Raw genomic sequence first — 19941 nt, 5'->3', positions numbered from 1 at the left:
TAAAAAAAATATACATATATATTTTACAGTGTAATTCTAAATTAAAACAAATATGCAAGTAATAAATAAGAAGTGTGGTACCTAGTTTTTCAACATCTCTTAGTGGATCCATTCCAGGTGAGAGAATGAAGAACATGGAGGTTGAAGGAGTGCTATCCTCAAATAATTTTTCTAATTCCAGCCTGGTGCTTTCTGCATATTTAGTTCCCATGCTTTCTTCCACAAATTTCCTATGAGAAAACATTAATATATTAATATGAATACACAGATATTGAAAATACATGTCCGCATTTGCTTTGCAAAATTATTCATATCACTCAAACTTTTTCAGTGTTCAAGTGTTTGAGAATGTCTGTTCAGTAAAAGTTTATTTTTACACTTTTATAGACTAAAAGAGTTGTCAATTCTTTGAAAAACAACTGAAGCTCTTATGGGAGAGTGAACATATTTTCCATTTGATTTAGGTCTTAATAGTAATTAGGACATTCTAACACTTAAGTTGCTTTGATTAAAATCACTACATTGTATCTTTGGCTGTGTATTGAGAGTTGTTATCCTGCTGGGATGTTTTTATGCTCAGAATGAGTCAGAAACAAGTGAACTGTAAAGTAATTAAGGAACTTTTGAAGGTAACTGGAATGACTGTAGTTTATCAGAGTAAAGAGTAAAAAGGCATATGCCTGCCACACTTTTAAGATTTTTAAGCATTTGGAACAGTTGTATAATTTTTGTTCCATCAAACAATTTTTGATCTGTCACATAACACTACATTTAAATTCACAGAAATTTTCACTTGTAACATAAATAAACATCTCAGCAGTATCACTGTTTTTCCATGTAAGATTGCTTAACTTTGGTTAGTTATTTACTTCACTGCATAGGTTAGCCTGTCAGGTCTGAGTGCTCTCAGGATGATGAGCTTCTGAAGGGGGCTCTTATTCTTCCAGTATAGCGGGAGCTTTTCATTCTCAGGACAGCTGGATTCAACAATCTTCTTCCAGCGTTTTGCAGAGTTTTCCACATCTTTGTCGAGTCCACTGAATTCCTCCATTGCAGAGATTGTCTATATCAAAGTACATGACATATTCACCTCACTCTGCAGTGGAGCACAGCATTTAGTAAAATGTGACTCACAAAACGCAATTATTGTACAGTACCTTAATGGCCCCCCAGCTATGTGGAGAGAGGAACGACACAGCACTGAAGTTTGTAGTTTGCACTGGGAAATGAAGCAGGAACTCAAATTCCTGGGGATCAATCAAACCCTGAGAGAGGAGAATCTAAAGGGGAGAACCAGTTTTAGTAGTCAGACTTACAATATAAGTGATTCTGATATGTTTTTAGTAATTAATAAACATTAAAGAAATTCCCAAACGTTCTTAACTTTACAAGCTGAATTAAGTGTCAGTAAATGTGAAAAAGCCAAGTGAAGGACAGCCTTCAAACTTGGACAATTCCTACGAAGAAAACAGTTGCCGCGGAGACAGATAATTGCATTATGTTATAAGATCCAACCCCCTGTCAGAACCAACTCTCTGAGCAGCAGCCACAGAGCAAAGTGTGAGAGATAATCAATAGCCACGTATGGTATTGCTGACTGCTTTTAATTGAAGTTAATGTGGGGGCAGAAAAGTACTTTGATTGATGAGAGTGACAGCAGGCCCCACCTTTGAGGGCGGACCTGGGTCCCTCACCTGGAAGGCAGTGTGTGACAAGAAGGTTAACTTGTCTCTCTCAAACAGGCCCTGGCTGGTATACAGGAATACAGAATGGGTGATGGCCTCAGTGAGGGTGCATACCCTGGTCCTCACATCCTCATCCCATTGTGCATGCTCCATTGCTTTGTTAAACACCAGGTTAAAGCCCTGGAATAAAACCAAAGAAAACTAAATTATCATTAGCTATGGTCACTCACATAATTAAATGCTTGAACTTTTTCAGGTTGTCCATTACACCGCAAACTTCACCAATTTCATTAAGGTTTCTGTGACAATGCGATACAAAGCATCAAAGAAGCAACAAAGGAACACGAAACTGAAAGAAAGAAACTGGTTTTAATTTTTTTTTAAATACTAGTCTTTAAAGTGTGATGTGCATTTCTGTCTACCTCAAATGATTCAATGTTTTGTGTAACACCCGTTTTGCTGCTACTGTAACTAGCAGTTTTTGGAGATAGTCTGTCTCTACTATGTTTGCACAGCTAAAGACTGAATTCCTGCCAAATTTTCTTGGCAAAATAGCTCAAGCTCAGTAAAATTGGGTGGAAAGTATAAGTACACATTATTATTAAGTTTTCCACAACTTTTGAATTTGATTTAGATTAGACAGGTTTTCATATTTCAAATGTGTCCCCTACATCGTTTGAGCAAAAGACCAACAGAATGTAAAATGGCAAAAAAACAAAACAGATTTTAAGTACTGAATTTACATTTTTGCAGCTGTAGTTACAGTAAAATGTGGATTGAAAATATATCGATTCAAGTGGAATGAATAAAAAGTGTCAGTCTATCGCATAATATTTTTTGTGACATAATATGAACAATTTCAAGTTGACAAATACTTTTGCAAGGTGCAGTTCAGGCAAATTAAAAAAAAAAAAGTTTTTATGATGAAAATTCAAGGTTTTATCCAGACTAAAAGAGAAAGGGCAACATAAAGAAAAACATAAAATTGGTCAAGAAAAAAAAAATGGAGTGTATTGTAAACATTGTTCCTCTGAGAGCACGCCGGGGGTGAAAGTTTCACCTTGAGAGAAAACTGGTACATGGGGTTAATCTTGCTGAGGTCATTGATGATAAAAAAGAGGAGTGCCGCTCTCTCAGCTGCTGGGCGGTATAGTTCTCGAGCCTCGTTGATCTTTGTCTCGTTCTCTCTGGCCTCCACCACCTGTGTGTTCCAATTGCACAAAATGAGCTATTAGGCTCTCAGTCATGCTCCAAAACCCTCCCATTACACATATGCCTAACTACACATCATTTACAGCTAATGCAATAAAATGAGCCACTTGCTGTAGTATGACATTTAATATTACCTAAGCAACCAAAAGAAAAAGAAAAAATGCCACCAGAACCATTTTTGTGTAATAACTTTACCTTGGATTGAATGTGAGTTGCCATGCGCTTGGTGTTTTCAAGTTGCTCTACCAGAGAATTGTCGCTCAGAAAACTCCCATCGGCTGCAGACAAATGACTCAGTAGGTCATCTTCAAACTTCTTGAGCTCAATTTTGAAGTGGTTTTGCTGCATGGTGAGCTCCATCTTGGTAGATAAAATTTCAATTTCAAAGATGTTTTTGTATACTAAAAACTTTCATGAAGACATAAGAAAAAATGCTTCAAATTACCAACATCTAAACAGGTTTACCATTAGACTTTCCAGGTCAGGTCTCTCACTGGAGACTACCTGTCCCAGCAGCTGGTCGCCCAGGCCCTGAGGCGTCACCGTGAAGTTAATGAGGGTGGCCTCGGCCTGGAGCTCAGGAGGGAAGTGTGGATTGACCAGCTTGGTGTGCAGAATGAGTTGAAAGTTCTTGTTGTACTCACATTCCTTATCCCCAATAAGAATACACCTAAATAACAGAAAAAGGAAAATTATTGTCTAGATGTTTGTGATTTTGTGCTTAGTAAATTAAATGTACAAACTGACACAGCACTTAAGTTTGTAGTTTGCACTGGGAATAAAACATACGATATATTTTGAAAAATTCAACCACAGTACAAAGACTGCATCTTAAAACTAGAAATTTATACTAATTTCTAGTATCAATTTATCGGATTACCTGTAAATAAAATATGTTAAATATGCAGCTGAAAAAGATTTGATATTCCAAGTGCTTATACAATAAAGTAAACTTTTTTCCTGACCATCGCGCAAATACCGTGGAAGGGTTAAATGCCTAAAGATCACATTTGCTATTTAAACTTAATTGTATAGCCGTTTAGGGCTGCAACAATATTTTGTTTTACAAGTCTCCTGATGCTACAATACCACAGAATTACAGCACTTTGGTCCCTCTTGTAAAAATACTTTAAAAATACATAACCAGCCATGCAATAAAAGACTAAAAATAAGCAGAAACTAAAATTAACATCTCAAAAGCAAAAATAACTTCTTTAATAAGTGATGCAAAAACATACAGTGATGTTGGCCTAATGTCAGTCAAAATAACATACAAATACAGTCTGAATGTACTTTTGAGAAATCCCAAAACACATCATTACTGTGACATTTTGAAGACTGAAACAACACATGTTGATTCTACTATACAATATTAAATTGTTTATGGCTTAGCCCCAGCTCAGACCACAAGAACATGTAAACAAACAGATCAACCAAAGCAAGCTATACAGTATTTTCAACACTTTTGTTGCTTTCAAGGTCTCCTTAGGTTGGAAGAATGTGTAGGTTTTCCAACAATACATCTTAAATCTCACTTTATCTTATTCTTGTTAATCCAATAATGTACATCATTTAGTCTTGTCTTATAAACTGATCCAACTGACAAAAATAAACTAAATTAAATAATAATTACACAAAAGCAAATTGCTTCAAACTCGTAATATTGATGGCCCTCTAAACTAAGTCTTATGCTTTCATGGCCTGCCAGTTCGAAATCATACCAGTTTGTTTGTGTTATGTGCAAATATCCTTGCACAAATACAAGATATGATAACAGCACCAGCCAATACTTATCTACTCTTGTGTTTCAATTAAATTAGCAGTTGCTTGACGAACCTGGTGGCTTTTCATTTATCTCTAATTGCCCCTTGGATGTCAGGGAAGGCCCCAATTTTTATGGCAAAAGATCCTCATGGTGTAGGTATGGTTCAACTCTATATCTTCACAAGCCAGAATTAATGTACTATTGATAGAACCATTACTCCACCAAATTAAAGTCCTTGCTGATGGATTGGCTTGTAGTCTTCCGTCAGCCATGAAAGGAATAATTAGTATTCATTACTTCACACTCTACAACATTCCAATTATTAATGAACTTCAGCTGTGGAGCACTACCAGATCCATCATGGCTGACCCAGCAGGTTGTATTAATCATCGACAGAAACAAGTGTGCGGGTCATCTACAAGGAATAAACTTATTATCAGATTTAGTATGATAAATTGTTACGTCTGGACGGACAAGACTTCAAAAAAAAAAAAAAAAGCTTAATGAATATCCACCAAAAAAACTCAATATTAATGCATAGGCATGGAGGAGAGCGTGAAGGTGTGAGCATTTCAGAGAAGCAGAACATCATTATGTGGTATTTTCTAATCATGCTGTCTACACGATTGAATTTATTGTATTCCAGGAGAAGGGGTAACTGTTTTACTTCTCTAGCAACAATTTCAGCCTAACTTAAATTTGTGATGAAACCACATCATGCTTTTGAAGTCAGATTTGAACTCATGGTTATTCTGCAATTTATTTTGGAACAAAACCCTTTTGGGACGGTGTGAAACAAGATGTAATAATAAATGTAATACAAAATAATAAAATAATAAACTCAACCCACTTTTGTTCGACGGTCCTTAATTTTAAGTCTGCCAAATTTCTTATGAGCCGTGTAGCTCCAGTTTATAAGGGTAACTGTTACAATCTGGCCTATTAGTCTATGGATTTAACAAATCAAGCTAACCACATTTTTTTAACCATCTAAAACTCCTTTCACAAGCACTTGAAGGCAGGATTAAGGAACTTTTTCACTAACTATTGGACTCGCCAAGGTAGTCACAGGCCTAGATTGGCAGAATTTTAAAGAGGTGAACAGGTTTCATAGGGTGAGGGACTTGTGTTGTGATAACTTAGGGTTTGTATGAGCAGCCAGCACCAGTCCTTTATAACTGCAGGTTTTGTGAGTAGTGCTGACGTCGATGCTGTACAACACCCTTTGTTGTCCGGCACTGCTGGCTGTATTTTTAGTATGCAAATGCCTAATCCTAAATTACTTTGATCAGTGTACAGCATTTCAATTTCAATATCCCTATAAGAATACTCATGAATTTTATCTGTACCTGAAGAAAATGTATACATGAGGACTCATTAGAGTGCTAACATATTCATAAGGAGATTACTGAAAGAATTCAGTAAAATGCCAGCTGACGGAAGACTACTGATTCTAGTCTGTTACAATGAAGCTTTTTGTGAGAAACATAAGACCTCATACATAGCCATGTTGTTCCTCAATTCAGCGTTTACCCTGAAGCTCATGTATTCAATATTCATCACACCTAAAAGAATGTAAACACACAAATATACATCTATCACCCATCTTGAGGGGGTCAATCAATAGCTTGACCTCAGGGGTTCAGAACACAAGCCGCAAATTCATTTATAATCTAAAGGGGAGCCATAATAATGCATTTAGTCATGTCTTGCTGATGTTTTCTAGCGCTATTGTTTCAACTTTCTCGTATATTGACTTATTAAATGCACTGATTTCACTTTCTTTATCTCTAATGTTTCCCAGGACTGAAATGTTTCAGCACTAACCTTCCTCTTTTAATTGTTCTTTTTCCCAGAAGATTCTCCAGGACTGGGTCTACCTTTTCTGGGAGATTCTCTATCAGGACGGTTTCTCCACAGACAAGAGCTTGTTCAATAACTTCGATATACCTGCACCACAATAGAAAATCAAAAGTGACATGAATGTATAATGTATAATATTTGCTTTATTTTATATACTGTACATTTTTTCCTGAATTTTTTTAATTTTTTTTTTTTTACCCTTTCTGTCCCAGTCGCACCATCCTGAGCTCTGGCTTCAGTCGGTTTCTGATCCACTTGATGGCCTGCTGCTGTGGATCAATGATGAGTGGCCAACGCTCACTGGTGGTCAGGATGGCTGCATTTTCAGTAGACATTCTATCATTTGGCAAGCCCTGGTTGTGCCAGGCTGCCACAGTGGCATCATCTGTAAGCATGAGGATCGGATCCAGGCCGTCTGTCAGGGGCACAGAGACCTGGAACAAAATCAGGGGATTGAGGTCACTTTGGTGGACTCTACTTCACATTGCTGGAGTTGTTTACAAAGCAAATATGTTTCTTCACAAACAACTGTAGAATTAAACATATTGTATGAAACTGATTTTACCTTCTGTGACTGAAGGAAAGGTACCCAAGAATTTTTGAAAAGCTCCACACGATACTGGCTCGTAAAATAACCCAAATACGAGATGAAAGCTGAGGCGAGGAGGACGTCACCACAGAGAGTTTTGTGCTGTTTCTTGTACTGGATAATAGCTTGGGACCAGCGTTCCTTTTCTTCCTGTATGAGGTAAAAGAGATAGTTTAGAATTGTTGAAGTGGGGTTCTGGTCATAAGCAACTAATATCTAAAGTGTAGTAGAAAACTTTCTTAAAGTCTCCCTTTAATATAACTCCAGATCAGTTAGGCTGAAGCTAAACACTAGCCTGAGAAGGGCCAAAATGTAAGCAAACTTCTACGCCTTATTACAGGTGTTAAACTCCAGTCCTCGAGAGCCTGTGTCCTGCAACTTTTAGATTCGTCTTTATGTCATCACACCTGTGTCCGCTAATTAGATCATTATTCTGTGAAAGTGGACTTTATGAGAAGATAATCCAGTCATTTATTAAGGTATGTTGGACTTGGGACACATCAAATAGTTACAGGACATCAGCCTTCAAGAACTGGACACTCCCATCCTAAAACAACTGAGCTCTCTAAAACGTCATAGAGGGTTATGCAAAAGTTATTTTGTAAACCTATAAGCCATTGTCACATTTGCTCTGGGAAGGTGCTTGCATGGAAAAATGATTATTTTGTCAGAAAACTTACGTCAGATATGTCACACCACGTGTCTTATTTTAATCTGTGATGTGCATGTTATGTTAATGACTTGTTACAAAGACTTTTTTTTCTCTTTGGTAGTTAATCTCAGTAGAAACACAACCCACTTCCGTTCTGAATTTGCTTTTCATACACGAATATCAATGGTCGCATTCTGCCCTCAACTTACATTCCAAGTGTAATCATCAGTTCTGGTACAAATACAATCCTGCTGCAATGTAAACGAACGTTTAACATCTACTAAAGTAGAACTTCATCAGCCGCTATGTCACTTTCCTTTCTATTTGATTGGTGGTGTGATATATGAAGGAGGAAATGTACTTCAGTCTTGGCCCCTACTGGATTCCAGGGGTCTGCCACCTGCGGCTCTGGAGCCACACACCAGTCTTCCTTGGCTATTCATTATTTCTATTAAATACTGTAGCACTGTTACAGTGTTTCAAAATACAAATGCAATCTAACGGAACGACTATGTTGCAGTTTTCATAGGTGTGTTGAGGCAATATTTGCATATTTTCATATCAGACTAATAGAACAACGGACATTTTATTACCTTTTAGTTTCACTTCAAAAATTGTGGATTACAGTATGACTTTGAAACTATTTCAATGTTTGTATATAAAAATTTAAAGTGAAAAAAACAGCAGCACGAGACTTTATCTGTGGTTCAAACTAAAAAGATTTCAGAATGCATACAAAATTGAATGCATCAAACTGCAAATCCCTGAATAATACCTTACGAATTTTGTGTGGCGATTCTCTCTGCATCAATTCAGCATTTATTTAAACCTTCAATACTGTGACTGTGATGGCCCGCAGCAATAAATCAAGCGTGGCATTTTCTTACAAGGGGCTGTGGATCTAGAATATGTCACATAATAAATTCTCAGACAGTTAAAAATCACTATAATTTTACTCTAATGTATTATGGATCGCCTGTAACATCACTCAGTCTGTGGTGAGACATTGTTAATTTCCAACAGCTGTTGAGGCTTTGAGTTAAGTTAATGATTAAATATAGACGGTCTGATTTATTAGTCTGAACACTATTGCTTCCAGGTCAATGCAATAAAGACAAAACATTTATCTTGATATGCTTAAAAGCCAAGATGTTCCATGCAAACAACATTTATTCTGTGGAATAAGAAAGTCGAACTTGTAAAATGGCCACTAAAATCACCATCTGTTATCTCACATTACCACAGAGGTTTTCAAAAAAAGACCATGAACAGGAAAAGTAAAGATTTTTATATATGATTTGTATAATGTGTAGAGTCATAGCTTACAACTTCCTATTTACAGTTTATCAAAACAAATCCGTGGAATACATTTTCTGCCCACACAAAATCTGTTCAATGTTCAGAAAAAAGGGTTATGTGTTTAGCCTTTTAGCCATTTCTCCCCCATTCTCCATTTTGGAAAATGCTCAAATAGCCAGTTGCCTGGTTCAACCATGCGTTTTCCCTGGACCAGCCCACTCTATCTCACATGACCACAGTATGCTGCTGGACCAGGCTGTGAGATCTTCCTCTGCCTGTTCTGCTCATGCAACTGTCAAGGTTTCCTGCCAGGACATCACAACTTTCAGTCCAGATTACTAATGCAATTTGATTACCAGCATGTCCCCCAGTCAAATCTCAGTTAATCCAATGCCAGTTTTAGGTTCAGTGGCTTGACCAAACTCCTAAGCGTCACATTGTTTACCATTAGGCCTTTGACGAGTTGGTTGGCCAGCTCTACGGTCTGGGTGGTTTGTGTCACCTCCTCCTGACAACTGATTTTCTCAGCTGTAGCTCTTTCAAACTGAGCTGTCAGGCTTTGGAGGTTGGCATCAAGATCCTAGGGGGAAAAAAGCAAATCCTGAACATGAGATACTACTTACAAGTACTTTTGTACTAATCAGCAATTCAATAAAAATAAAGAGATGATCAGCCACAAAAGATAAAGAAGCATGAAATGGTGGGCAGTCTCTAAGTAGTCTAACAGTATGAAGGTTTGCTGTTGCAGCGTCTTAACATCTTGATATGTGAGTCTAAGCTTGTCATATAGTTGGTACATGGATTTCGTTACTAAAATTATTTAAGTTTTTGATGAAATTCCTATTCAATGAGAAGTGCTTGTAATTAAGTATGCCAAAAACACTCACCGCCAGTTTTTTTTGAAGTACCAACAGTTTGGCTGTTTCCATTTCCAGCTCTGTATTAGCTTGTGATAATGCAGAGCGTTTTGGGATAACCTCACAATAAATCTAAACAGAAAAAAAAAAAAAAATCCAGAATGATGCTTCCAACTTGGACAAAATCCACTCATAATAATTTTTAAATATTCCAAGGCCATGTCAAACCTCATAGTATCTGACAATATTAATAGTCCAAGCACAAAGTCCAGCTGCAGCTGTAGATTTGGTCCAAACTAGATCAGGGTGGAAGTCTGGCTTTCTCAAATACTGTTGCTTCACCACAGTCAGGCAGGACTCAGGAATGTGCTCTTTGTCATATGACACCAGGGCATGTAGAAAATCATCCACCTGATGGATAAAAAAGGAAAATTAAATCAGTTTCCAAAGTTTAATGTGGAAATCGGAGAAACGACACTTGTTTGTTTATAAAATATTAACACATTTTAATCGGCAAAAGGCTAGTCAAACCATGTTGTACATTTATGCATCCACCAGCTTACCATGTGTGCAATGTTTGTGTGTCTATAATTAATTTTAAACACACTTGCAGAAACTGCAGTCATATGCAGAGAAGCAGTTTAACACACTAGTTCCACTGCTGGGTGTGTAAGCGTAATAATAGAGCCATCGAGCTACAATGTGAGCTTTAGAGAGCTGTTGGGCTGCACCTGGGTCAAGGACCTTTTATGAATTAGACTGACATTAATCAGGATGATGCGATTGAAATTGTCACTGCATAACCTTGCCCATGAAGGCCCGTGCCGCCTTCCAGCTCCGATCCTTAGGTACGCGGCCATGAGGGGCCAGCAAGACCATGACAGCGGCTGCAACATTGGTTACTGCAGCTGGAGGGTTTGGAAAAGCCTTGAGCTCAGTAAGATTAACCTACAAAAAAACAAATGACTGATATTCAAAAATCTGTTAAAAATATATATTGTATTTTAAGTACTGAGGATGTGGTGGAACCTTATTGAGGGTGTTTAGTGCTTCCACTGCAGCTGTCAAAGAGGGCTCTGCTTTAGTGAGGTCATTTTCACAATCCTTCCGTTTGACAGCAATTTCTGCCTGCATGACAGCAACCTGTGCAAAAGTAATCATTGCAACTAAATGATAACCTGTATGTATGATGAATAGCATATGTGATGCCAAAAAAATTTATAAACCAACACATAAGAGGTTCTCTAACCTTTTGTGCTTCCACATCTGCTGCCTCTCTCTTCTTGCTCACTTTCTCTGTTTGCAACCCAATTTTTGTTAAAAGGGCTCCAATATTTTCATTTTTTAATGTAAGCTGAGACTCTTGCGATGCTAATTTTGCTTTCAGATTATCAACCTAAAACCAAAAAGAAATGACATGTATGAGAATAAAAAAAAAATAAAGCAATATTGCTTTTTAAAATGCCAAAAGGAGCCAATGAGAGGACAAGTTGAAGAGACCAGACCTGTGCAGCAGTGCTTTGGAGTTTCTGAAGGCCAGTGTCAAGTCGGTTCATTTTGTGCTGAAGCTGAGCCCGGCTTTTCTCCAGCAGGTTTCTGTACAAGGTGATTTGCTGGAGAAAGCTCTTGGGGGTGGTGTAATTGTACCTCTTCTCATTTCGCAGGTATTTTTCACTTGCCTGGTTGACACTGTTGTGAACGTAGGCCATGAAAAGACTGATGGATTCCTGGACAGCAGGCTATAAAAATAAGTGGGGTTGAGGGGAGAACGGGGTGAGCTGGATTAAGTGGGGTTTAACATCCCCAACCTGATGGGCACTGAAATATTATCTTCATAAACTTTGAATTCATCTACAAGTTGTGCCATCTTACTTGGCTGGCCCTGACTTACTCAATCTGAAATTTAGGTGCAGCCAGTAGGAATGATTGGGCTTTGAGACCTCTGTGAAAATAATGTGTTTAAAGCCCTGACATGCTGCTTGTAAAACATGCACACTGTTTACATTATATCTGCTCCCCTCCAACTTTCTAAACAGCTGTGGTACCACATTTCAGCTATGTATTCACGACGCACGTCCCCTATTAATCACACAGTTAGCAATCAATTAAAGCTAAAACAAATGAGCAGAGAATATGAAGATCAAACCTAACCATAACTCACAAAAAGCCATTGTTAATGATCATAGATCTGTAAGATGAGAAAATCATTATTAATTAAGATCTGACATAATGCGTTTTGATAAAGCATGGTGGGTTGCGTTAAGATGCGAAGCAAGCTCATTGATTGGCCTCGTATAACAAATATTATGTATTTCTAACTTTTAATAAATGACTACTACATTTCTTAGACTCCTGCCTCCTAAACAAGATAAACAATCATTTATGAATTTGGTTTCAATGTTTCATACATTGGCTTGTAGCAGCATTATAAATAAACTCAATCTCATTCATATCAACACAAACCTCTAAGCACCCAACTCCTTTGAATTTTAGCTAAAGCAACCTTGTTATCAGTTCAGTCAATCAGCTCAGTGTCTAAATAACAACTATTGGACAGTTTTATGTTTTAGTTGATGTTGTGTTTACAATTAAAAATTTCTTTTAACACTAAATGTGCAACAACGTCTGAGCACCACAACTGCTATAAACATCATCACTCCCGAATATGACCATCCACACACAGATGTACACACAAACAGAGAAAGTTCACCGTCTGGCACATGTTCACCTACGTAATGAGACTTCCTGGTTGTGACAGCTGCGCCACCTTAGAGGGTCGTTATGTGCTTAATCAGTCTTCTCTCATTAACATAAATGACTATGGGTTGTGATCGTTACGCTGCTATGATGGAAAACAATGATATCCCTACGCTTACTGTGAGTCTCTGGGCATGTGTTCAGCAATTTGTCAGTACCTTGCTGCAGGACTAATGATGAAAGATCTATGGAAAACTTAATTCAGCTGTGCTGCAATAATTAGAAAATGTTCATTGAAATCTAAACCGGCCCTAAGTGTCAAAGTGCATGATAAACCTTGGCAAAATACCATATTGTCTATCTCCAATGCCTTGCGAAAATGATGACACTTTCACATTTTGTTAGACTACCATCACAGAACTTGCAATATTTTGGGGGGTTTTAATTGATGGACAAATACAGTGTAAATACAATGTACCCTTAGTTTTTAGATTTTGGTTTGAAAAATAAACAGAAACCATGTCATTTTATTTTACTTTGGGTTCATTGATTGCATAAAATCCAAATAAATGACAAAAACTACACACATCATACAAATGTTAAAATTTATATTTTATAATATATTACATAATGAAAATTATATTTTCTAAAATAATTTAATTCCTAATTTAACTATTCAGGCTAAACGAAGAACAGATGGTGATATTAGATTCATGTAATCAATCAACAGGCTTACCTCAATTCCATCAATTTCATGGACGAACCTGTAGCTCACCGACTGCAGAGCCTCAGTTGTCCAAGGATGAAACCAGTCGATGGTTGTACAGTTAATGAGAGCCGGGAACCGACGGGCCCTGACACGCAGGGCGTTGCCAGCAGGAGACATACACAGTACTACCTGCAAGCAAAAAAATCCAAAAATCTGAAAATGTGTTTTACCAAGTTCCTATATAAAATACATAATGTGAATTACAGTATGTACAGAAATCAAAATGAGGTGTGTACAAGTGGGATAACGCCCCTAGTCTCAAAGACTACAAGAAAGTTGTTGGTGTAAAAAAAAGAAAAAACTTTGGTGGATGCCTTACATGTAAATTGAAAGCCATTTCATCTTTTTTTAATCTGATTTATCTAGTTTTCTATATTTGTTTTACACAGACTCTCAAAATATATTTTCCAATAGCTTTGCTATTAATTTTCCTGGCTAAAAACAGTCCTTGCAAGCAGAAGATGTTTTAATACATTGTTTTAATTTGCAGTGTCCTTTTAACAGTTTGCTAAAATCCTTAAAGATTTTCTTGATTCTTAAACATCACACATAAAGCACTATTAAAGACACTGTAATTTATATTCAGAATATCTTCACCGTGAGTTGTTGTTGCACTCGGTGTGTAAAGAATCTCCAGCAGTTCTCCTTGTCATCCAGCAGTCCGAGGCTGCGCACCTCTCTTCTCACACTTGACACAATGTGTTCAATCTCATCCTCACAGAAGATCTCTGGACTTCCACCTAAACAGAAAAAAAAAACTATAATAACAAACTGAAGAGTTCTGGCAATTATGATTATTTAGTTCCTATTTTAAAAAGAAAAATTAGAAAGACAAAAGATATCTGCTATTAAAACTGCACAAATGGCATGGATTTTGAATCTGACCTGATGCCAGTATGTTATTAACAATGACTAAAAATCGCTCATCAGGTATCTGTGCATCTGTCAGAAGCAAAGTCACACGATGATTCTTTACTCCAGCCTTTAGTAATAACCCAGCAAGGTCCGTCTGGAAAAGAAAAAAGAGAGAAATAAAGCCAAACTTCACAAGGAAAGGTTGTGATTATCAACCAAATGTGAGGTCCACTGGAAAATTCACGCTGTTCAATAACCCCATCGAATGCAGTATGGATTCCATTTTTAAGTAATTAATGCTTAAATGAAACATGTAAAGCATCAGTGAAATATTAAAACACTTGAAAGTGGCTCCTAATTGTATCTGACGAACATTTCTTGCTCCACTGAAGAAGCCGAATAACAATAATAAGAAAAAAGAGATCAATAAGTTGCAGCAAGAAAATAGAGCAGGGACCTTAATAAAACTTTTATTCAAGTAGTTAAATTATCAGTTGCATCTGAAAACCATGGCAAAAAAAAATGCATTTAAAGTATAAATGACATTTACATTGAGGTCCTGGATGCTGTAACCCTTTCTCAGTGTGATTTGGAAGACTTCCACAGAAGACATGTAGGAAGCGAGGCGAGTCAGACTCTGCTTTCCGCTGCCCCCCACTCCCACCAGTAGGCCATGGCTCCTCGGAGCCTCCAGGATACGGCTGATGCGACAGCTGGTGACAACATAATCTTTTTTAAGTCATGTTATACCACATTTATTATTATTTCCTACTATTACTTATCATTTCTATTATCATCTACTCATGTTTAATCAAGCTCATTATATTAATCACACATAATGTAATAATAATAATAAGTCAAATGATGCTCACACATGTTGTATGGCATCTTCAAACAGCACAAGGTTCATAGTTGGATAGAGCTCATTGTAGCTTTTCAAGGCCTCAATGAGGATGGCCCTAAGCATAGACCAGTCATTGAAAGGGGCATAGGAATGACCTCTGTCCATGTTGGCAAAGTGGCAATAGAGTAGGGTCTGTTTGTCCACTTTTTTATCTTCCAGGCCCTGGAGAAGGAAAGATGTGTAGTTTTTCCCTGTAATAACTGCAATCTGTAGGTAAAGAACTGAAGTTTATTGTATTTATCTTAATATAAATTGTACCTCAAAGCATTCATGCACAGTCTCCATTTGGATCTTCTGGAAAAGTTGCAGGTCCTTCATGTCTACCAGTCTGTCTGAATACACTCTACAGGACTCGTGCAGCCACAATGCCACCAGGTCAGCGCTGTCCCTCACAGTCTGTGGACCAGCTAAAAGGACACCCTAAACAACAAGAATAATCATGTCCATATCTTATCAAAATTTTTTAAGTCAAGCATAGTCTCAGCTTACTGTACACACTACCTGAAAGACGTTTGACATGTCTCGAAGATTAAATATGTAGTGAAACTTGATTGCTGTGGGAACAAAACTCTGAACCATCTTGTCATGAAGAGTCATGAGAGCTCGAACAACAGCAGCAGCAGTTTTCTGGACCGACTGACTGAAAGCTCTTTGTTTTAAATGCCCACACAAGATCTGACCATAGATTGATGCCCGAGACTCTGGCGAAGGGAAGTTTACTGCAAACACTGAGAAATGTCTCTGTTGGGAACAAAAATACAGTATAAATAAACATGACATTATTTGGACATAATCCATGTCAAATTATCACTGTAATAAATTCTCAAATTACCAAAGGAAAACTACTTTCTTAAGCAGATCTCTTAAAAAAGTGATTTTACTCTAAAAAGAATTTTTACTAGGATAAATGAAATACACTATGTTTAGTAAGAACATATGTAAAACAATCTAAAAAGTGAATGTTGTTGATTAATTGAAATTAAATTGTTACAGTTGATTTTGGAATAGCATCAAAACTCAGAACTTATATCCATTACCTTTTTTCTCAGTTTCTTTTTGTCTTCGTTTTGTTTTTTTGTTTTTTTGTTCACAATTTAAACTTAATCTAAACATGTAGTGTTTAAATGTATGCTTTAAAATAAGACCTATAGGATGTCTTCGTGCTATCTCAACCTCATAGAATAAAGTATAACCAAAATTGTGTTTATACTTCACTAATCACATATTTTATAAGCTTAAAAATGTTCCACTCTGGTCATTGCTAATTTTGCCTGTCAACAATATTGAAATCCCGATAACACTTCTGATAAAAATACGTTTTATCTTTGTATTGACTCACTACTCTTTCTGAATCCACAAACTCTCAAAAGCCTTTCTTTATGTGTAGAGCAGTCTTTTTTTTGGACATTACAAAACACATTTGTACTGAAATCTAAACTAAACATTAGTGCATAATAAGGAGCTGTATTATTGTTAAATGTACCTGTAATCTGGGGTTGATGATGAAGCTCCCAGCAGTTGGATTCATGCATGCAACATACTGGGTATTTTGCACTTCCTTTAAAGTCAGTTTCTGTCTGCAATACCTACAAAGTGTATGAAGAACCGATATTGTGCATTATACATATTTGAAATTGAAGTACATACAGTAATGCTAACTTTCCATGTTATAAATAACATTTTGCTTCTATTACCGGTCTGTCAATTTTGCAAGAAGTTACTGCTAGAGGTTACTAAGCCTGTCAAGAGAAGGTTTGTGAATAACCTCTTAAACACTTTGTCTTACTGTATGGGTTTTGCAAGGTTATATCTGAAATAACATGTAGGTGTGGGAGTGTGTTTCTCACCAGTGACCAAAATCCAGATGCTGACGTATAAGAGCATGAGGCTGCACTGTTCCGTAGCTATCAACAGCTGGTATGTTCATGTCATCTATAAAATAGACCAGCCTCCTGTTGCCTGCAGGTGAGTAGGTTCTTCCTGCTCTTTTCTCTAATGGCTGCTCCAAAATCTCTACAAAAAAGTAACAATGGGAGTAAAACACAGCTTAGAAATAACACGTACACTGTATTGCAAAGAAATTACTTGAACCTTGACATTCTGTCTGTCATATTACAACATACAAGGTCCTGTGGCAGGCTCTGAGGTTTGTTACAGGCATCATCAAGACCACAAAACACATTAGACAGGCTAGACATGGAAATGTTACTGGTTCAACAGCAAACTTACAATGAAAGTGACATCTACTCAAACTGACAGGCCTGGGAAAAGAGAGTATTAGTCAGAGAAGCAGCCAAGAGGCCAAAAGTATCTCTGAAGGAGCTACAGAGATCCAAATGGTAGCATCTGTTAACACAGGCCAACTATTAGTCATGAATCTAGAAGAGAGTCCTTAAAAATGCTCTTTTTGAAGGAAAGCCAGAAGAAGTCTTGCTTGCACTGTGGCACAAGCTGTGTGGTAGACACAGCCAGAGATGACACCAAATTTAAACTTTTTGAGCCAATATGATATAAAACCAGTTTTGCAAAAAGCTAATACACATCACCATTCCAGATATAAAACATGGAAGTAAAGGCATAATACCATAGAAGAGACATGTTTGCACTCTGACCAGGAAAGCTAGTAAGAGTTGATTGAAAGATGAATGGAGGTGAATACATGGCAATCCTGAAAGAAATCCTGTTAGAGGAGCTGAGTTTTAGAGGAGCCGTTCGTTAGAAGATCACAACTTTTCCTCAAATTTACACTTTACAATCACAATTGTTGGTCTATCTCATACAATAATAGATTTGTAAGGGAAAAATCCTAGAGACTGAAGTTCTCCACACCTCCACCCTCTCAGAATCTAATCATTGCCACCAGATGGTGCTACAGCGTACTTGATGTGCCACTGTGCGCCACAGCAAATCAAAAACCCACTCACCTTGCAACATGAGGGAGGTGGTGTAGTAGTTGAAGGGTACTTTTGAGGTTGTGTAACTCTCTGACAGAGTGTCTAACTTGTTTCTGACAAGTGCAGTCTTTCCCACTCCAGCGTTCCCCACAAGCATCACCGGCTGCCTCCTCTCCAGCAATAAGTCCACGAAGTAGCTAAGACGCATGGTCTCTGCTGTGTGCACCACAACAGCCTGCAATCACGGGAACAGCGGGAAGATGGAGAACAGAAACATACATGGTTATTATGGCTTTCTTTGAGTGTGATTTATTGACAGACATGTGTTCAGTGAATTGTATGTGATTTATAATTTCTTGGATTTCCCCAGAACACCACAACTATTCTGTCATAATAGCATCATTTGCTCAGAACAAAACCCCGCTAATTACGGCTCAGCAAGAGCCTTCGGAGCGCAGGCAGCTGTACGCAGGAGCATAAAGAAACACAAAGGAGCGTGGGTGATAGCTTGAGTCTTGTTGCTCATGCCTTCACCCCCACACGCTCCGGTACAGGGAGTGCTAGACGGTAATCAGACTCAGTGGCAAGCCTATCATCCATTCCAGCACCCCTGCCATAACCCCATGATGTGACTTTACCCTCTCTTATTATGTTCGTTGAAGCATACAAACATTTTTAATATGCCGGCATTGTTCATTTTTGGTTATTTTGCCTCTTGTGATTGTGATTATTTGTCAAACACTTTTCAAAAGTTTGCTCTTATTGCTGAGTATTCTTCTCCTCATAACTTGCAGGAGTTTGTACCTGTAATGGTGTGTGGTTTTCCACTTCAAAGCTTGGTACAATATCGCTCCAGGGCAGAAAGCGTTTGGTCTGGTGGTCAAGGTAGTAGTCAAAAACCGTTCCTTGTGTGGGGAACTTAACTGTCCTCATTTCTTTGGTCCACCACTGACTGAACTTCACCTGGTAATCATGCAGCTGAACATGCATAAAAAACAGACAAAAACAAATGCACACACATTTTTTGGACTCACTTAATTGGCTCACAGTTTAACTAGATCATCTTCAGAACTTTTCCATTATGGACTGAAGCCATTCATGTAGTTTGCCTCGATTACTTGTTGACATTAATTGATTTAAGTCTGTTTTCATTTATCCACGCATGCTGACACAAGTAACAAAGACAATATCTCAGAAAAAAATACCTTGTTCAATTCAGATTCACAAAAGGACACAAAATGAATTAGCTTTTTTCATGATGAAGCAGTTACGACCCAAGATACTCAATCTAATGTCCCAGGTTTGATTCAGATATTTTACAGGGTCTCCTCTGATTTATTTCATATTTTCTCTGACATACCAATTTTCTCTAGCCATTATGTGGCCGTGTTAAACAGGCTTTTTTCTTCTCATGTATTACACAAAAAGTTGATGTTTTGGGAAAATAAAATTAACTGTATTACATTAAATTGAAAGAACAAAGATAAATCAGTTAAAAAAAAAGCTAAAAGTCTGGGGTTTTCTGTGTGAGCTCACTGAATGTACCAGTGTTGTTAAACTCCAGTTATTGGTCAGCTTTGTCCAATCTGTACTTTCAAAGCTATCTTGGTAGATAACTGTACTACCTTCCAAAGCCTGAAGTAGTCTAAAGTATGAGTACTTCCAATTAGGCAAAGAATATGCACTTTCATCATGAATTGTAGGCCAATTTGGATCAAATTTCTCAAGTATTTCCTTAAATAATTTAAAACTAATGAGTCACCTGATCTTTATAGAGGGCTCCTCCAAAAGCCCAGATGCAAGCAAAGGTGAAATACGTCTCATAGATTTCACGAGGAGAGTCAGCAGAAATATTTTCTGCAGTTAAAAGGCAGTCGAGCAAAGTGCACAGTGTCTGAAT

The 19941-nt window shown here is 37.5% G+C and overlaps 1 protein-coding gene across 5 annotated transcripts in view; it reads right to left on the bottom strand.

The window, feature by feature from the left end:
• Positions 1-19941, bottom strand: part of si:dkey-233k19.3 (dynein heavy chain 11, axonemal) — a 45236-nt gene that overhangs the window by 7257 nt on the left and 18038 nt on the right. For all 5 annotated transcript variants that reach the window (XM_017309603.1, XM_008432471.2, XM_017309604.1 and 2 more), the window contains 29 exons: positions 19804-19935; positions 18846-19019; positions 18072-18276; positions 16995-17160; positions 16631-16733; positions 15649-15888; positions 15406-15567; positions 15116-15309; positions 14794-14956; positions 14274-14397; positions 13986-14128; positions 13356-13517; positions 11428-11661; positions 11172-11318; positions 10952-11065; positions 10727-10870; positions 10151-10333; positions 9953-10054; positions 9511-9645; positions 7091-7264; positions 6724-6959; positions 6490-6612; positions 3363-3567; positions 3093-3257; positions 2746-2886; positions 1695-1865; positions 1158-1280; positions 870-1063; positions 82-230 (listed from right to left, as the gene is read on the bottom strand). In XM_017309603.1, the coding sequence (XP_017165092.1) occupies positions 82-230; positions 870-1063; positions 1158-1280; positions 1695-1865; positions 2746-2886; positions 3093-3257; positions 3363-3567; positions 6490-6612; positions 6724-6959; positions 7091-7264; positions 9511-9645; positions 9953-10054; positions 10151-10333; positions 10727-10870; positions 10952-11065; positions 11172-11318; positions 11428-11661; positions 13356-13517; positions 13986-14128; positions 14274-14397; positions 14794-14956; positions 15116-15309; positions 15406-15567; positions 15649-15888; positions 16631-16733; positions 16995-17160; positions 18072-18276; positions 18846-19019; positions 19804-19935 (4708 nt within the window). The remainder of the gene's footprint in view (positions 1-81; positions 231-869; positions 1064-1157; positions 1281-1694; positions 1866-2745; positions 2887-3092; positions 3258-3362; positions 3568-6489; positions 6613-6723; positions 6960-7090; positions 7265-9510; positions 9646-9952; positions 10055-10150; positions 10334-10726; positions 10871-10951; positions 11066-11171; positions 11319-11427; positions 11662-13355; positions 13518-13985; positions 14129-14273; positions 14398-14793; positions 14957-15115; positions 15310-15405; positions 15568-15648; positions 15889-16630; positions 16734-16994; positions 17161-18071; positions 18277-18845; positions 19020-19803; positions 19936-19941) is intronic.

Source organism: Poecilia reticulata, linkage group LG16, assembly GCF_000633615.1.
Source record: "Poecilia reticulata strain Guanapo linkage group LG16, Guppy_female_1.0+MT, whole genome shotgun sequence".
In the NCBI taxonomy this organism is placed as follows: domain Eukaryota; kingdom Metazoa; phylum Chordata; class Actinopteri; order Cyprinodontiformes; family Poeciliidae; genus Poecilia; species Poecilia reticulata.
The sequence above is the reverse complement of the archived record's forward strand: the minus strand, read 5'-3'. Positions and strand labels throughout refer to the sequence as shown.